The sequence below is a fragment of the Engystomops pustulosus genome, chromosome 1 (genome assembly GCF_040894005.1).
Source record: "Engystomops pustulosus chromosome 1, aEngPut4.maternal, whole genome shotgun sequence".
Lineage (NCBI taxonomy): Eukaryota > Metazoa > Chordata > Amphibia > Anura > Leptodactylidae > Engystomops > Engystomops pustulosus.
In genome coordinates, this window is record NC_092411.1 from 233062175 (window position 1) to 233081455 (window position 19281).

Genomic DNA, 19281 nt, shown 5'->3' on the forward strand with positions numbered 1-19281 from the left:
GTATAAAAACATTACAGAGTTAAAACCAAAACAGCGTAATTCAGCAGTCTTATTACAGGGAGGACATTATAAATAAGTAAAGTCGCGGAATAATATTAGAACGAACCACAATTAGTAGAAATATCATGTTATGACCTAAGTAGAGGTTTTTTCATAGCCACTATTGGCAGAGATAAAGAGACCTATAAGAAGACGCTAAAGTCATTTTTATCATTCATGCCCAAGGGGCCCATAGCATTAAACTTTATGATGTATTTGCTTTCTCGCTGCATCAAGGCTAGATCTCTGTTGCCTCCCAAAGGATCTGCTTTGACTTTTTCCATACCAGCAAATTTGAGAACATTAGGATTGCCATCATGAGAGATTCTAACATGTTCAATTAGTCGCGGGCATCCTTTACCAGAATGAACAGACAACTGGTGTTCCCTAAAACGCACTCCTAATCTGCGTATAGTTTTGCCAATATAGAAAAATCTATCTCTTAGTAAGGTTGACCACAGGTACTTCCCTTTTCTCAGCTCATATTTAATAGCTATTAGAATACCCCAAAGGAAATCAAATTTTTCCATTTCCATAGTAAAAAAAAAATCGCCTGTCAGTGTCCCAGAGACTCTCTATGGAGACTCCTCTCCACAACTTTCTCTGACACCCATTGCCCATCAGGTCCTCCTCAGGAACCCCCTGAGAAGATTCACAAACACTTTTCCTGAATTTAGGTGAACTATCCTGCTTAGAGAGACATATGTTCAAGTGCTAGAACTGACAGATGTTTTGTTGCCTAAGATTTACAGTAGATTTCTTCTGGAACTTGCCACAGATAAGACTCACTTTTTATTGGCCTGGGAAAGGAATTAGGAATCCCTCCAATCTCCGCTGGCATTGTGAGGCCCACAAGGGTTATATCAACCATATCTGATGGAGCTGCTAAGTTGTTTGGCCTTTCTGAAAAGAGCTTGAGTAAACTGTAGCTAATGTTGTAGGTGAACATGTCATGCTTACCCCAACTTAACCAATCATGCTTTGTCTCTCCGATGTAGTCTTCCAACCAAGGCGCCAAAAGCTAGCTACGTAAGTGCTTACTGCAGACAGACTCATGATTCCAAATAAATGGCACTCCAGGGACATCCCCTCCATTTCCAAATGGGTCAACAAAATGGACTTTAACTGCAAGATGGAGGATCTTATAAGTTGGGAACTATGAGCTTATGACCTCACTGTGTATACCTTGGCCAGCAAAGGTGCATCATTAAACTGCCACTCCTTTACCCCCTTTACTCTCCCCCAACCTTACCCTATGAGTATCCTCAAACTACAAGTAGATTCGATGCTTGTCTGATCCTACACCAGCTGGAGACCCCTGTTCCCTAGCCTCCCCACTATAGGAATGTTGAATAATAAATCTCACCATGCCCCCCCCCATCGTTACCTACACCTTGAACTTCAAACGTCATACTCTAAAGCAGGGTTGTCGCTAGGTCAAAAGATCCAGAGCCCGTGCACAGAGAGTTAAGTACTGTAGTGGAGCTTGGAGCCATCAGCTTCTTGTACTGCTACAAGGTCCCTGCACAGCATAAGAGCTCTGCAGGCAGGGGCTACCTCCACACTGACAGCTTTGTGCTGTTGTGGCTGGTGGTCAGAGTCTGGGGGAACAACAGCCTTTGAGGTAGTGGGGAAGGAGAAGACACCAGGACCGGAAGTAGTGGGTGGAGCTAAGAAGAAGGAAGAAGGAGAAAGCCAGCAGATGAGTGACACCTAGCCAGGTGAATCCGAAGAGTGGTCAGATAGTGTCAAGAGGTGTAAACAGGGTCAGGAGGTATCAGCAGGGATCAGGAGGTGTGAGCTGGAATCTGAAGGGGGGAAGAGGAAATGTGAGCAGAAAAAGTGAGCAGAGTTCAGGAGGCAACTGAAATTGTGAATACTAGGACTGATAAAGACAGATTGAAATCTGTGAAATGCTGTGTTATATTTTTGTTAATATCAGTGAATTAGAGAATGTGTTATTTTGTATATTTAAGAAGCTTGTGTTCGTGGGAATACATCCTTTACATCTATTTGCACAGGTTGCAGATTTTACATGCAAATCTTTGTGTAGAAATTTGCAGCATAATGCAGTAGCAGTAAAGTTAATGGACTTAGGAAAAAGTCATGTAGATGATGCGTTTTCTTTCCGCAAAGAAATTATTCCTCACTGTGCAAAATAAATAATAGTCATGTAAGTTTTCTTGTGCATTCTCACAGATTTTTGCAAGTGTTTTTTTCAATTGAAGTCTATAGGAGAGACTTTTTTCTTGTTGGACAGTAAAGCCGCAACACAAACACTAAAATACATGTACATCTGGGCCATTATCTCTGAAGTCTTTTTGCTTCTGCTTTTTCCAGTTGTCAGCTATGATGGAGCTCAGTTAGTAAGCTCTGAACTTGAGCTCCCACAAGCACAGCTGTATAGCAACCACCACCAACTACATGTATTTCCCAATATTGCTCTATAAAGATCAGACTATGACATGGTGGACATAAAGGGAACACAAAAACAGCTCTTATTTTTTAACACGACTTTCTTCTAAATGTTATAACTTTGGTCTATATTGTTATTATTTAGTTTTTACTAAATATTAGTAGACCTAAATGAGAGTTTTGCTGAGGTATACTTGAGAGGATGAAATTTATTAGCTCAGGCATTTACATAAAATCTAATAGACATTGGGCTGCAGGTTTAGGATGACAGTGGGATCCATTCCGAGCCCATTAGCAGCTGCACATCTTGCGCCAATGTTAGTAAAGAGCTGAAGTTGAAGCTGTTAATGTTCATTCAGTTATAAAAAACATGATAACATCCTGTTATATAACATAATACAAATTGTCTATTATATAAAATATGCCATCAAAGGTGAACATGTCCTTTATACTACTGAAAATCGAACTGAATAATGCCACAGATAAGGCTAATACATTTGGCAGCCATAGTAACAGGAAGAATCAGCACAAGTGTGATCCTCACTGCATTCATCTGTGATAAGTTCTATAGCCTTCATATGTGAAATAAAAATAATGAAGACAAAAATGTGTCATATTATTAATATTCAGTTAAGTATAATAAGCAGTCAAAAGTCTGGTGAGGTAATTGGATTAGACAACTAGATTAGTCTTATGTTGCACAAGATATAATAGTCTGATACTGGATGATAAATCAGTCGTAGCATAAGACTGTCTAGTTGTACTATTAGTTGGCTTATTTTACGCCAGAAAACTGGGGAACATTTTTTCGGGACAGCATTTGACCTTTTGTATCATGCTATTTGATGCCTGATCCCCAAAAGGTATGAATTACAGAAATTATTTAATGTATGTTTGCTAACTTAGTTTGTTCTGTTAACACTCTTTTTGCACAATGGGGTAGATTTATAAAAAGTGTCCTAGAGTGCAGATTTGTACTAAACAGCCTTATTCTACACCAGATTCATGTAAGTGTCTGGTGCTGGGTGATAAATCTGTCCTAGTATAAGACTGTGTAGTCGTACTCTGCACCTCCTATTAGTTGGCTTACTTTACCCCAGAAAGTTAGGTCACAATTCTGTCAAGTCAGCAGTATTTTTGGCACACAGACCTTTTTGGAGCAAGGCCGTGCCCCCTTTTCTTAGGATACGCCCCTTTTGTCGAGCTAATCGTAGGAGAGACAGTAAACTATCCCAAAAACCTTTATAAATATAAATATAAACTACGACAGAATTCTGTCGTGGACAGATTAATAAATCTCCCCAATATGTTTATATAATGGTAACATGTATTCATTTTTACCCGTGGCCCCGGGTTTCCTATTATCTTTTTATTTGCTTTATGATCGCACCTAGGATTGATTCTTTGTAACCACACCTCTCACAGAGGTGTTTCTGGTTGTGTTCTTCCATTTAAGCATGTTCACTTTGATTGTATCATTAGGGACGATTAAGGAGTAGAATAATATTTTTTCTGGACACGTTACTGCACTCTTTTTACAGTCACTTTTTATGCATCTATGATTTAAATAAATTTGTAATTTTTTATCCCTATAGCCAGTGCGGATTTCTATAGATATTTTCTCTTAGTTGTACTATTACAACTAAGCTGGAGGGGCAGCGTAGCTGGAGATGGGAGGGGGGCAGTGTAGCTCGAGGGGGGGATACATTGTGTCTGCAGGGGGAGGGGGGGCAGTGTAGCTACTGGAGGGCAGCCCATGAAGGGGCCCACTGAGGCTCTATCGCCCAGGGGGCCATTAAAACCTGGAGCCGGCCCTGATGAGGTACATGCAGAAATAGCGTGCATCTGATTAGATGTACAATGTCACTCTCGGTCGGAATCCAGCACAACCCCAATACAGTGGACCTGCTGCCTCAGAGTTATGGTCGATACTTGCAATGGAAAGGGAAATGATAAGTAGATGGTGGAAAGACAGGAAGTTTTAGAAAGATTAAGCTTCAGGTAAAGAAAGGACATAATGTTAGAGACAGCAGACATACGATCACGGGTGTGCGGCAAGGTGGGGTGATGTTACATAAAGAAGTCTATAGTTGGGTATCTATCCTCAGCATAGAGATGATACTGGAAACCAAATCTGCTAATGGCTTATTCAGTGGGGGCAGTATAAAGTGAAAAGGACCTTAACTGAGGTCCTGAAATTAGGGGGGAAGAAGAGAGAGATCTAGAGACAGAGACACTATGAGCATGTTTAGAGAGAAAGGAAGAAGACCACGGGAGGGCAGTGAGCTTCAGGCAAATGGAGTAAAGCATCCTGAGGAGGAGCTGGTGGTCCACAATATATAATGCTGCAGAAAGATCCAGAAGAATGAGAGTTGAATAGTTATCTTTGGATTTTGCAGTGAGTAGATAATTGGAGACTTTAGAATAAGTAGCTTCAGTTGAGGTGAATTGGGGATTCTCTAAAAGTTTCAGTGTCTCTTATGGACAAATCCAACCAGGTATTAAATTAATATTGACCTATTGGAAGTGTACACAGTCAGACATAACTGTATAACTTAACATAAAGCTTAAAGGGACCTCATTTTCACTAAAGAAATTTAGCAAAACTCATTACAGGTGCATTGCAAATCTGCCTTTCTGCCTTTTATAAGCATATGCATTACAATATAATTGTGTGTTATAACTTACCTTGCACCCTGACAGAATCCTCTGTGTAGGGGCTGGGCTTTGGTTTGGATGCATTTCACAAAACAACATGTGACTTGTCTGTGCTGAAAACTCCTCAGTCTCCACCTTTGTGCTCCTGTACAACTCCCCCCCCCCACCCACTGATGTCAGCTCACCAGGCTGTGACCTCTGTGAAGGAGCAGGAGGGGGGAGCTGTACAGGAGCACAAAGGTGTGGGTCTGAGTCACATGGTGTTTTTTGATTCTGTTAGGCTGCAAGGTAAGTTACAATACACAATTATATTGTGATGCAAATGCTTAAAGAAGACAGAAGGGCATCTTTGCAATGCAGTTGTAATGGGCTTTTTCAACCTGTCTTCAGTGAAATTGAGGTCCCTGGAGACAGGTTCCCTTTAAAATAAGGACTGCATAATAGGGAATTTTTCTAAAAACCCACCCACCTCCTTATCCAGACTAGAATTCCCGAGACAAGCTTTAATTTCCACCAAATATATTGCAATGTCATCTTGTAGAATTTAGAGAACATTTTTTCTATATTTTCATTTTCTATTGTAACCACAGTGACCACATTAAAGGTTACATATTTTATTGACATCAGGAAACAGCAGAAGTTGAGTTACTATGGGGCTCATTTACTAAGGGTACGCGTACTGTGATTCTGTCGGGTTTCCCGAATATTTCCTTTTTGCGCCAAATTGCCCCGGGTTTTGGTGTGGTGTGGTGCGGGTGTGGTGCATCGGTGCCTTGCATGCGACAGAAATCGGGGGCGTGCTGTCGGACAACCCGACGGACAAACCGCGCAACTTGAAAACGAAATTATGTCCCTAGATCAAGCACTTACATGCACCAGTAAGAAGACAGTGAACACATGAAGGAAATTGGACGCACGACCTTAGTGAATTGGGGCAGACCTGAATCCTCAGCGGCCAATGCGCTGCGGAGATCGCGACCGGACCAGGTAAGTAAATCTGCCCCTATGTGTCCATCCATATTTCCTATATATAGTGTAAATCTTATTTTTAATAAATTAGGCGCATTAGGAGTAGGGGGCACCACTTTCTTAACACAGTGGTGCACGTGACTTATGGTTCAGGTACTGCTTAATGAAAACCAAGACTGCAAACTAGAAACACCTCTGTTATACCTTTGGATTTTGCATCCAATCTGTAGTAGTAGTTTAGAATCAGACAAGGACAAGAACGAGTCTGGTTTATGGATATTTGCATTTTAGATTTCCCATGTAGCATTTCCTAAAATTAACTCTCCATACACTGCAGTTCCTATTCAGTTAGGGAAGTATAACTCCCCCCGTTCCCCCTTATATCCTACCTCCTCCCACTTCATCGCCTAACTTGTAGATATGAGGATACTTCCCTACATAAATATGTGTGTATTCTTATGCAGTAATTAAAAAAGTACCGTAATAATTTTCTAATTTGTGATTTTTGTCACAAAATGGTTTGACAAAGTACAAAACAATTGATGGAACTGGCATAAAAGAACAGTACAGGATTTAAGATATTCCTGTTGAAGAAACCAAGCTCAGCAATCTATGGGAGTGCAGAGAACTTTATCCATGACATGGTGTGCAGGCTGAGTGTGCAGCTAGTGCTGGAGAGCTAGTAGGGAGTGCTAGTCATCTGTGCTGCAGTATAATGCTATGAGAAGGCTATGCCCTTGCCTGGGATCACATGATCAGGAGCAGGCACAGCTCTAGACAGGCAGAGAGAGGCTCACTACATTGTCTGTGCTGGGAGGAGGTAGCACTGCAGGGACCAGGCTGCTGCTGCTGCCACACACACTCACACACTTGTTATTCCCATCAACTTTTCCTGCTTCTTATTTCTCTCTTATCATTGCTCCAGAGGATTGTCTGATTTTCCTATTGACAATATCAGCATGCAATAGTACAGAGCATGCACCTGATTCTATGGGAAAGGACGCAGATCCAGCGGAAGAAAACCAGATGTGAATGGAAATATTGAAGGGTTTTTTTTCTTCTTCATTGCACATAGGACCATACAGGAGACAGGATACTGCATTTCTTCCAGGAAGGAGGGAGTTATTCTTCTGGATCTCAGCATTACTCTAACACAGTCTGCCAGGTCATCTGGACCTCAAGAACAGTCCTTGATTTTAAATATGAGCTGCAGACATAAAAGGGGCTAGTCTGGATGTTTTATGCCCTTCACCCTGAGGATAAAAGTGTTGCCTCATACTGACTGGCACAGAAGACGTCTATATGTCATATGCATGGCACTGACTGAGCCTTAAGGAGACTGAATCTTTTGGATTGAGAGGATGCCAGGCAGAAGGTGCAGAGGTAGAGGTGATAAAGTGATGGGATGCTGCTGCTGCCAGTCATTGCCTCTACTGCTGATGCTGCTCTGGATGGGCACTTGCTGCAGAGCTCAGGTGTACAATCTCAGCCTGGCCGTGGATGAAGGACTGCCACCAGGAACCTTAGTAGGGGATATTCGAGCTGGACTGCCAGAAGGAAGCCCAGTAGAAGGTTTTTTCCTGTCTGAGGAGGATGGAGAATCTGCAGTTCTGAGGGACTTTCACATTGACACCGAGACTGGCATAGTGAGGACATTAAGAATCCTGGACAGGGAGAGAAGACAACATTACAGCTTTGTGGCTGCCACTTTGTTAGGAGATGTTGTCCAGGTAGACATCAAGGTGCAAGATGTTAATGATCACTCACCAACCTTCCCTGTGGAATCACTAAGACTCCAAATATCTGAGCTGACACCTCCTGGCACCACCTTCAGGCTACCTGCAGCCAGAGACCCAGACACTGGGGAGTATGGGCTGAGGGGGTACTCTTTGATTAGGGGGAGTCAAGAAAGTGCCTTCATTATCAGGTATGGGGACAGCAAATCTGACGTGGGTGCTGATAAAGATAATGCATTTGGGGGTCAATCAGGGAAGACTGAAATGAGAGATAAGAAGCTTAATAGGAGGAGGCCACCTGTGCAGGAGTATGACAGCTTTAGGCAAGACAATGTATTTGATCATGTAAATGTAAATCTTTCTGACTTTACAAATGAGACCAGTGAAGGGTTACAAGCAGAACAAAGGGGGGCATGGGTAACAGTAAAGTCTTACAGTGAATTAGATGAGATGGGACAGAGTGAGAAATCAGGTACACATGCGGATGCTGAGCTTGACTATACAGAAGGCACCTTCTATGGGACACATCAGCAAGAATTTATATTCAAGGACCATAGAACTGATGCTCATTCTGAAGGTTATCTGTATGATTGGTATGCAGGGGAAAATACTGACCGAGCTGAAAAGCTGCAGCTGGAAGGGTCATCTACATATTCTAGTATTCATCCCTTGGATCTTGTGTTAGTGCACTGGCTAGATAGGGAGGAGCTTGACAGGTATCAGCTCGAAGTTGAGGCTTTTGATGGTGGTTATCCACGTCGAACTGGAAGACTTTTAATAGACATCACAGTGTTGGATGCAAATGACAACCCTCCATCCTTTGACCAGCCTGAATATAATGGATGGGTGTGGGAAAATGCTCCAGTGGGAACACCAATCTGTACAGTCCATGCAATGGATCCAGATTTAGGTAGCAATGGTGAGGTGAGGTACACCCTACGATCTGATGAGGGATACTTCTTGGTTGAGGAGACCAGTGGAATAGTAAGGGTCAATCGACCATTAGATAGGGAGCAGAAGGCTCTTCATCAACTGGTGGTACAAGCTAAAGATGGAGGGTCACAACCTGAAGTAACAAGTGTCCTTGTTATAATAAAAGTTCTTGATGTTAATGATAACAAACCCCACATACAACTCACACTACTTACTGAAAGTGGGCGCCCAGAAATATCAGAGGGAGCAAGGATTGGCGAGTATCTTGCAAGAATATCTGTATCTGACCCTGATTTGCAGTTTCAGAATGTTCCTTTGGAGGCTACAGAATTTGAGGAAAGAGGGGGGCAAAAACATACAAGTCTAGATAGTGATATACTGGAAGAAAGTGATGACATAATAAGACATTTACTATTTAATACAACACAAGACAGTATTAATGACAAAAGAAAACAAGTTAGGAACAAGATGGAAGAACAACAAAAAGTTGACTATGACAACATGGGTTCTCCACAGCAGGTGTCTCTGACTTTGGAAGGTTCTGATGGCTCTTTTTCTCTTCGTCATGCGGCATCTCAAATATATTTCTTGTGTGTTGAAGCCTCCCTAGATCGTGAAATAAAGGATTTATACGAGCTAAAATTGATCGCTAAAGATTCCGGCTCTCCTCCTCTACTGACTCTTAAAACACTTCTTGTTGCCGTCACAGACCTAAATGATGAGCCTCCTGTTTTTATGAACCCTGAAGGATATCATGCTATAGTTTCAGAAGCTGCATCTGCTGGTACTGCTGTACTGACCCTGAAGGCCCAGGACCTAGATGACGAGGGGCCAAATTCTAGGATTGCCTATACTCTTCAAGACAGTGCCGCTTCTTCAGCCTTTACATTAGACTCACATACAGGGGTTCTCAGCATTAACAAAATGCTTGACTTTGAAGCAGAAAACACATTGAACTTTGTCGTTACAGCTACTGACCATGGTGTTCCTCAACTGTCTACCACGTGTACTGTGACTATTATGCTTGAGGATGTCAATGACAATGAACCGATCTTTATGCAACAATTCTATAATGTAACCCTGCTGGAACATTCTGCCATCGGACATTGCTTTCTTCAGGTAAGGAATTGTCTATTTTATACTTAAAAATGTGTAACAAGTTTCTTATGACTCGTTGTATGACCTTATCCTTGAGTTCATTCTGCTCTTAAGTTTTAGCACTATATCACACCATTTTTTCCCTAGTTTAGGTAGTTGTAGGACCACCCACTGGACACATAAGCCCCATGTAGTATGGTGAATATTTCCCTAATGTTCCTCAAGACTGTGATTTGAAAAAACTATTCTGATTGCTAAAACAAATGGTGAGATACATTCAGTCTAATGCTATTCCAACGGAAGACAGAAGTACTGCATAGAAGTCATTGCAGACAACTTGTTATAGAGCAAGTGGAGCTGTGTGGATTCATTTAGTAATTTGTAGAAGCTTGAGTTCACCTTCTATTTCATTTCTTCTTACTGTAGGCTTATGAGTCCTATAGGAAGGCCAACATATTGTCAATAATGTTTGCTCTCTGGATTGGAGATATGTTAGAGGTCAGACCACTAGGCAACAGCAGAAGGTGAGACTGAAGGACCCCCTGTGACTGGAGCATTTGCCATTCCATTCACTTCAGTTGGCTGTGCAAGATTGCCATCCTGGAAACCCCGTAGAAGTAAAAGGAGTAATATTCATGTATAATAATTCTTTATTTAAATAGCGCCTACAGATTACGTAGATTGGTCCCTGCCCCCACGGGGATAACAATCTAAACAACCTAACAGTATGTTTTGGAGTGTGGGAGGAAACCGGAGGACCCGGAGGAAACCCACACAAACACAGAAAGAACATACAAACTCTTTGCAGATGCTGACCTGGGTGGGATTCAAACCCAGGACCCCAGTGCTGCAAGGCAGAAGTGCTACCCACTCATGCATGGGCCATAGCACTGACACCTCTTCACTGCTTTACCCTGCACAGAATGACCCAGCACCTGCTGTATGGGCAACTGCAGCAATGCCCCATTTAAGTAATGGGGTTGGTGCAATGCCCCACTCACTCTGTAAATAATTTATTCTATACATAAGATTACCCCTTTAAGTACAGAATAATGTTTCATAGGTTACTAAGTATGTATGTATTTATGAGGTGTCTAATATATTGCATCAGCAGCAGTAACCATGAGTAAGCATGAGATACTCAGCATCTATTAGCACAACTGAAGAGACAATCCCTGCTGATTCTCCTGCTGTAATCGCAGACAGATCAGTATTACACACGTGCTGTACATAAGACTGCAGCTCAGAGGAGGTGTCGCACCGGCGCTGGAGAACATATGTCTGACAAGTCTTGTTCACACATTCAGAATTCACTTTAGTGATAACCTTACAAGAAATATTCGGGAAAAAATTGTCCCGTGAATTTCTGGTTGTGGCATTGTGTACTTGGTGGTCCTAGCATTATGTGTTACCTTCTCTTTGACAATAAAGGGTGATTCTGTGCCAATAGGGTTTATCTCGGACCGCTACTTGGTCATACAAAAGTCTCTACTGAGAGGTGTTTAGCGTATTTTCTATATTGACTGAACAGAGTTGAAACCTGTCCAAAATATTTTCAATGACAACATAACATATATTGCTAGTTGAACCCACACATCTATATCAGTGGAGGAGGTCACAACCTTTGTTGCTCTGAGGACCACAATGACACACTGGGGCTCATTTACTAATGGTCGCGGATGGCACTTTCGTCAGACTGTTCACGTTTTTCGGGATTTGCGCAGCTTTGACAGGTATTAAACAGGGGTTTGCACTAGGATTGTGTCGCATACGATTGGCTTTTGGCGCAGCTGCGCTGGCTTCCATGCAACAGAAATGGGGGGGGGGGGGGCATTGGACGGTCTCCCTCCAGCATGGAAGGTCTCTGGTAACACCCACCCGCAGAACCCTGGCATAATTAGCATTATTTTGAAAGTTCATTTTAGAAGGAAGGAGGGCAGGGATAACAATTATAAGATTAACACAGTGACAGTGCCTGGATCTTTGGTAAGTGGCTCTGGTTTATCATGCTGGATTTTGATGGTAGATTTGCTTTAAGAATACACAGTAAAACTATAAAGGTTTTCCAAAAAAGGATAAGGGCAATATATATGCCTTACATTGTAGTGCAGTTTCATTACTTGAGCCACGGAAACCCAGGGACCCACAAGGCTATTGCTTTTTTTTTTTTTAATGAACTAAATTTTTTTTATAAATCCTTTTAGCTGCAATGTAGTAATATCCTATTATATTGTAGACAGAATATGCTGCTGGTACTTATACAGTTTATCGAGTCTGTGACTGCTTATCTGTCTGGTCTTGCCCAGTGCTGAGCCAGGAGCTGGTTTTGATACCAGACAATGACAAATACAGACATAAACACATCTATACAAATAATATAATGACAAATACAGAAAGTGTATATTTTATTCTTACTGACACTAACATCCACAGATGTACTTCCTACCAATATATACACTCACCGGCCACTTTATTAGGTACACCTGTCCAACTGCTCGTTAACACTTAATTTCTAATCAGCCAATCACATGGAGGGAACTCAGTGCATTTAGGCATGTAGACATGGTCAAGACAATCTCCTGCAGTTCAAACCGAGCATCAGTATGGGGAAGAAAGGTGATTTGAGTGCCTTTGAACGTGGCATGGTTGTTGGTGCCAGAAGGGCTGGTCTGAGTATTTCAGAAACTGCTGATCTACTGGGATTTTCACGCACAACCATCTCTAGGGTTTACAGAGAATGGTCCGAAAAAGAAAAAACATACAGTGAGCAGCAGTTCTGTGGGCGGAAATGATTGGTGATTAGAGATGAGCGAACACTAAAATGCTCGGGTACTCGTTATTCGAGACGAACTTTTCCCGATGCTCGAGTGCTCGTCTCGAATAACGAACCCCATTGAAGTCAATGGGAGACTCGAGCATTTTTCAAGGGGACCAAGGCTCTGCACAGGGAAGCTTGGCCAAACACCTGGGAACCTCAGAAAAGGATGGAAACACCACGGAAATGGACAGGAAACAGCAGGGGCAGCATGCATGGATGCCTCTGAGGCTGCTTAATCGCACCATTATGCCGAAATTATGGGCAACAGCATGGCCATGACAGAGTGACAGAATGAAGCTAGATAGCATGTAAAACATCCAATAATTGACCCTGACACTATAGGGGACGGCATGCAGAGGCAGAGGCAGCGGCAGCAGGCTAGAGAGTGGCATGGCGACATACCCTAATTGGACTCAGGCTTCAAACCAATGGGTGTCAGAGAGGAACCAAAGGAGGTGAGCAAGAAGCGCTCAAATAATATCGGTACATGATAAAAGTTTGCCAGTATATTTTGTGGATTACACAGCAGGGTGGCGACAAAGTTAACATGGAAGCCATGAAAACAACCCAAAATTCTGCCTGACACAGCTCGTTTGATAAGGGGACCATGTATGCTTACAGTTCATGCCAGTCGCTGCACTGGCTGCCAGTCTCCTTTCGAATACAGTTTAAAATAATAATAACCCTCATCCATAAAGCTCTGTATAATGCTGCACCCCCCTACCTCTCCTCTCTTATCTCAGTCTATCGCCCAACCCGTGCTCTTAGATCCGCCAGTGATCTTAGATTAACCTCTACCCTAGTGCGGACCTCCCACTCGCGTCTCCAAGACTTCTCTAGAGCTGCACCAATTCTATGGAATGCTCTGCCCTGGACTATCAGACTAATACCTAACCTCCAAAGTTTCAAACGTGCTCTTAAAACCCATTTCTTTAGGCAAGCCTATAACACTCATTAACTGCATGAAGTTTTAACTCTTCTACTAACCCGTCCTGTGTCGTCCTCCCATCTGTTATCCAGCAACCAACAGGCACCAGACTTCTCTGCAGTCCCATTCACCCTGGACCTGGTATATAAGATGACGGCTGAGTGGTTCAAGCGACAGCAATTCCATTTATTATATTTTTTTCTATTCCCTAAGAAGAATGGCTTGACCATTAAATATTCTTTTACCTCGTGTTACCCCATCATCTTCATAAACCGTAAGCTCTGGCGAGCAGGGACCTCACTCCTGTTGTTCCATACAAATGTTGTGCTCTGTTACATTACATTTGTATTTGTTTCCTATGATTTGTAAAGCGCTACAGAATATGATGACGCTATATAAATAAAGATTATTATTATTATTATTATGGAGGCAGTGAACTAGTAGTAGATTAAAGGTGCTGCAACTATGTTAGTTGGATCTTGGGATGGAGCTGGCGCTCTGCAGCCAGGCGAGCTTTTGCCAATCCAAGCCCCTGTCTCTAGGCTACTCCCCAAACAGCACTTCTAAGAACCTTTTGTATAAGATCAAGTGTAGTAGCGTTCTTATAAGTTTAGGATATGGCGGGTGAGGGGAATGTAAACAGATGCGCAAGAAGCGCTGAAATAATATCCCTAAATGGTAAAAGTTTGCAAGTATATTTTGTGGATTACACAGCAGGGTGGCGACAAAGTTAACAACTTTGATGTGGAATGCCCTGTAATAGCTCTTGGGCGGTGTGCCTTTTATCGCCTAGGCTCAGCAGTTTCAGCACCGCCTGCTGTCGCTTAGCGACGGCACTGCTGCTGTGCCTAGAGCTACCGACTGATGGCGCCATGCCCACGGATGGTAATTCGGAGGAGGAGGAGGTGGAGGAGGGGTGGGAGGAGGTATAGTAGGCCTTTGAGACCTGGACCGAGGTAGGCCCCGCAATTCTCTGCGTCGGCAGTATATGACCAGCCCCAGGGTCAGACTCGGTCCCAGCCTCCACCAAGTTAACCCAATGTGCCGTCAGCGATATATAGTGGCCCTGCCCGGCAGCACTCGTCCACGTGTCCGTGGTCAGGTGGACCTTGTCAGAAACGGCGTTGGTCAGGGCACGGATGATGTTGTCTGACACGTGCTGGTGCAGGGCTGGGACGGCACATCGGGAAAAGTAGTGGCGGCTGGGGACCGAATACCGAGGGGCGGCCGCCGCCATGAGGTTGCGAAAGGCCTTGGTCTCTACTAGCCTATAGGGCAGCATCTCCAGGCTAAGCAATCTGGAGATGTGCACATTAAGGGCTTGGGCGTGCGGGTGGGTTGCACTATATTTGCGTTTCCGCTCCAGCGTCTGGGGTATGGAGAGCTGAACGCTGGTGGATGCTGTGGAGGATCGTGGAGGCGACGATGGGGTTTTTGTGGCAGGGTCCTGGGCAGGGGGCTGACTAGCAGCTGACACAGGGGAAGGAGCAGTGGTGTGCACGGCCGGAGGTGAACGGGCTTGTTGCCACTGAGTGGGGTGTTTAGCATTCATATGCCTGCGCATACTGGTGGTAGTTAAGCTAGTAGTGGTGGAACCCCTGCTGAGCCTGGTTTGGCAAATGTTGCACACCACAGTCCGTCGGTCATCCGGTGTTTCCTTAAAGAACCTCCAGACTTCTGAAGATCTAGCCCTCGCCGCAGGAGCCCTCGCCACGGGAGCTTCACTAGTTGACACATTTGGCGCTGATGCACCAGCTCTGGCCCTGCCTCTCCGTCTGGCCCCACCACTGCCTCTTCCAACCTGTTCTGGTCGAGGACTCTCCTCCGTCTCAGAAGCACTGTGTTCACCCGGCCTCTCAACCCAGCTTGGGTCTGTCACCTCATCATCCTCCGATCCCTCAGTCTGCTCCCCCCTCGGACTTCCTGCCCTGACAACAACTTCCCCACTGTCTGACAACCGTGTCTCCTCATCGTCGGACACCTCTTTACACACTTCCACTACGTCAAGAAGGTCATCATCACCCACAGACTGTGACTGTTGGAAAACCTGGGCATCGGAAAATTGCTCAGCAGCAACCGGACAAGTGGTTTGTGACTGTGGGAAGGGTCCAGAAAACAGTTCCTCAGAGTATGCCGGTTCAAATGCCAAATTTTCCTGGGAGGGGGCAGACTGGGGGGGAGGAGGCTGAGGTGCAGGAGCTGGAGGAGTGGCGATTTCGGTGACATGGGTGGACTGCGTGGAAGACTGACTGGTGGTGGACAAATTGCTCGAAGCATTGTCAGCAATCCACGACATCACCTGTTCGCACTGTTCTGGCCTCAACAGTGCTCTACCACGAGTCCCAGTAACTTCAGACATGAACCTAGGGAGTGTAGCTCTGCGGCGTTCCCCTGCTCCCTCATCAGCAGGTGGTGTCTCACCCCGCCCAGGACCACGGCCTCTGACCCCTGCAGTAGTTGGACGCCCACGTCCCCGCCCTCGTCCTCTACCCCTAGCCCTCGGGTTAAACATTTTTAAAATGAGAGTTATAACTTTATTTTTTTTTTTACTTTTTTTTGTTTTTTTTTGTGTTTTTTTTTTTTTTTGTGTTTTTTGTTTTTTTTTGAGTTTTTAAAACCAAACAATGCTATCCTATTGCTATGGCTATTTTCTAGCCAAGTATCAAAGCACACTACTATGCCAGATGAGATGACACTGAGTTAGTGCCTAATTGAAATCCAACCCCTACTAAATTTTCCCACTTCGGTCTTTGCTATGGATATGTGCGTCACTAAGCGCAGAACACAGCGGTCGCAAGTCTCACTACAAATTGCTCAGAATTGGCTAGTACATGCACTGCAGAAAGTACAGCCACCAGCAGATCAACCAGAAATCAAATATATAGAACGCTACTGTATGCGTAAGTAAGCTCTTTGTATTCTCCTATGGCTATTTTCTAGCCAAGTATCAAAGCACACTACTATGCCAGATGAGATGACACTGAGTTAGTGCCTAATTGAAATCCAACCCCTACTAAATTTTCCCACTTCGGTCTTTGCTATGGATATGTGCGTCACTAAGCGCAGAACACAGCGGTCGCAAGTCTCACTACAAATTGCTCAGAATTGGCTAGTACATGCACTGCAGAAAGTACAGCCACCAGCAGATCAACCAGAAATCAAATATATAGAACGCTACTGTATGCGTAAGTAAGCTCTTTGTATTCTCCTATGGCTATTTTCTAGCCAAGTATCAAAGCACACTACTATGCCAGATGAGATGACACTGAGTTAGTGCCTAATTGAAATCCAACCCCTACTAAATTTTCCCACTTCGGTCTTTGCTATGGATATGTGCGTCACTAAGCGCAGAACACAGCGGTCGCAAGTCTCACTACAAATTGCTCAGAATTGGCTAGTACATGCACTGCAGAAAGTACAGCCACCAGCAGATCAACCAGAAATCAAATATATAGAACGCTACTGTATGCGTAAGTAAGCTCTTTGTATTCTCCTATGGCTATTTTCTAGCCAAGTATCAAAGCACACTACTATGCCAGATGAGATGACACTGAGTTAGTGCCTAATTGAAATCCAACCCCTACTAAATTTTCCCACTTCGGTCTTTGCTATGGATATGTGCGTCACTAAGCGCAGAACACAGCGGTCGCAAGTCTCACTACAAATTGCTCAGAATTGGCTAGTACATGCACTGCAGAAAGTACAGCCACCAGCAGATCAACCAGAAATCAAATATATAGAACGCTACTGTATGCGTAAGTAAGCTCTTTGTATTCTCCTATGGCTATTTTCTAGCCAAGTATCAAAGCACACTACTATGCCAGATGAGATGACACTGAGTTAGTGCCTAATTGAAATCCAACCCCTACTAAATTTTCCCACTTCGGTCTTTGCTATGGATATGTGTGCCACTAAGAGCTAAACACAACGGTAGCAAGTCCCCCTGCTAATTCCTCACAAAATGGTACTAGATGCAAATTAAAATAAAAAAAGTAGAACGTTATTGTAGCCCTAAGAAGGGCTGTTGGGTTCTTTGAGAATCACTCCTGCCTAACAGTAAGCTAATAGAACACCCTAACGCTTTCCCTGACCAGCAGCAGCTCTCTCCCTAGCGGCATCCAGACACAGAATGATCCGAGCAGCGCGGGCAGCGGCTAGTCTATCCCAGGGTCACCTGATCTGGCCAGCCAACCACTGCTATCGACGTGTAAGGGTACCACGTCATGCTGGGTGGAGTGCAGAGTCTCCTGGCTTGTGATTGGCTCTGTTTCTGGCCGCCAAAAAGCAAAACGGCGGGAGCTGCCATTTTCTCGAGCGGGCGAAGTATTCGTCCGAGCAACGAGCAGTTTCGAGTACCCTAATGCTCGACCGAGCATCAAGCTCGGACGAGCATGTTCGCTCATCTCTATTGGTGATGCCAGAGGTCAGAGGAGAATGGGCAGACTGGTTTGAGCTGATAGAAAGGCAACAGTGACTCAAATCGCTACCCGTTATCTGCGGCAAGGTAGGCAGAAGAGACAAATCTGCGGCAACTGTGTGACGCCATCATGTCAATACGGACCAAAATCTCTGAGGAATGCTTCCAATTCCAATTTATCAACAGCAAGATTTAGATACATATTACAACAAAACATACGTAATATGATGTAGGGTATATAAAAAGAGAGATACAAACCAAATACCTTAATGTAATGTTAGCATTTTAGAAATTATTATAAGATCAGACCTGAAAAAACAGGTCTTTAGGTACCACACAGGGTCGGATTTTACCACCGATATACCCGTGCATCGGTGGGCCCTGATGAGAGGGGTGACGATATGAGGGGGTTGAGGGGCCACAATATGAGGAGATGAAAGGGGCCACAATATGAGGGGAGATGAGGGCCCACAATATTAGGGCCACACTATGATGGGGAGATGATGGGGCCAGAATGTGATGGGGGTGATAAGGCCATAATATATAGGAAAGGCGAACAGGGAGAGACCAAAAAGCGCTCATAGAGTAGTAGTTTGTACAACAATGGACAAATTCAGATGGGGAGGAAAGAATGATGCTCACCAGATAGAGTTGTGCAAGTTCCAGGCACAACACTAGTGGAAGGCTTGAGCTGAGTAGCAATCAGGTGCTGCCTGTTGACGGGATCATCAGAGCGCAGTAGCCACACCGGTCTGGATCAGATGCATGGGATGATGGGGTGATTGTCACTATGGCGCACACTGGTAGTCAAAAGTGATTCGGAGAGTACTTCACAACAAAAATTTTTATTGGTGTCTCGGTAACAGTGAAGTACTCTCACTTTTGATTACCAGTGTGCGCCATAGTGACAATCACCCCATCATCCCATAAGGCCATAATATGAGGGGGAGATTAGAGGCCCACATTATGCGGGGCAAATGACGTAGGGCCACAATATGAGGAGGGGGTTGAGAGGCACAATATCAGGAGAAGATGAGGGGCCCAATATGACAGGGAGATGATGGGGCTACATTATGAGGTGGAGATGAGGAGACACAATATTAGGGAGAGATTATGCGACCACAATATTAAGGGGAGATGGTAGAGCCACAATGTGAGCGGGGACATGATGTGGCCACAGTATGAGGGGCAACAATATGATAGGGAACCGGTGGAGACACAGATAGCCTTTAAAAAGAAGTCATGCTTTATGTTGGACCCTAAGGCCAAC

General features: G+C 44.1%; 1 protein-coding gene across 1 annotated transcript in view; it reads left to right on the forward strand.

The window, feature by feature from the left end:
- The first annotated feature begins 6876 nt into the window (after positions 1 to 6876).
- DCHS2 (dachsous cadherin-related 2) overlaps positions 6877 to 19281 on the forward strand; it is a 200599-nt gene continuing 188194 nt past the window's right edge. Inside the window, exon 1 of the mRNA XM_072121000.1 lies at positions 6877 to 9869. Within this exon, the coding sequence (XP_071977101.1) occupies positions 7443 to 9869 (2427 nt within the window). The 5' untranslated portion in view covers positions 6877 to 7442. The remainder of the gene's footprint in view (positions 9870 to 19281) is intronic.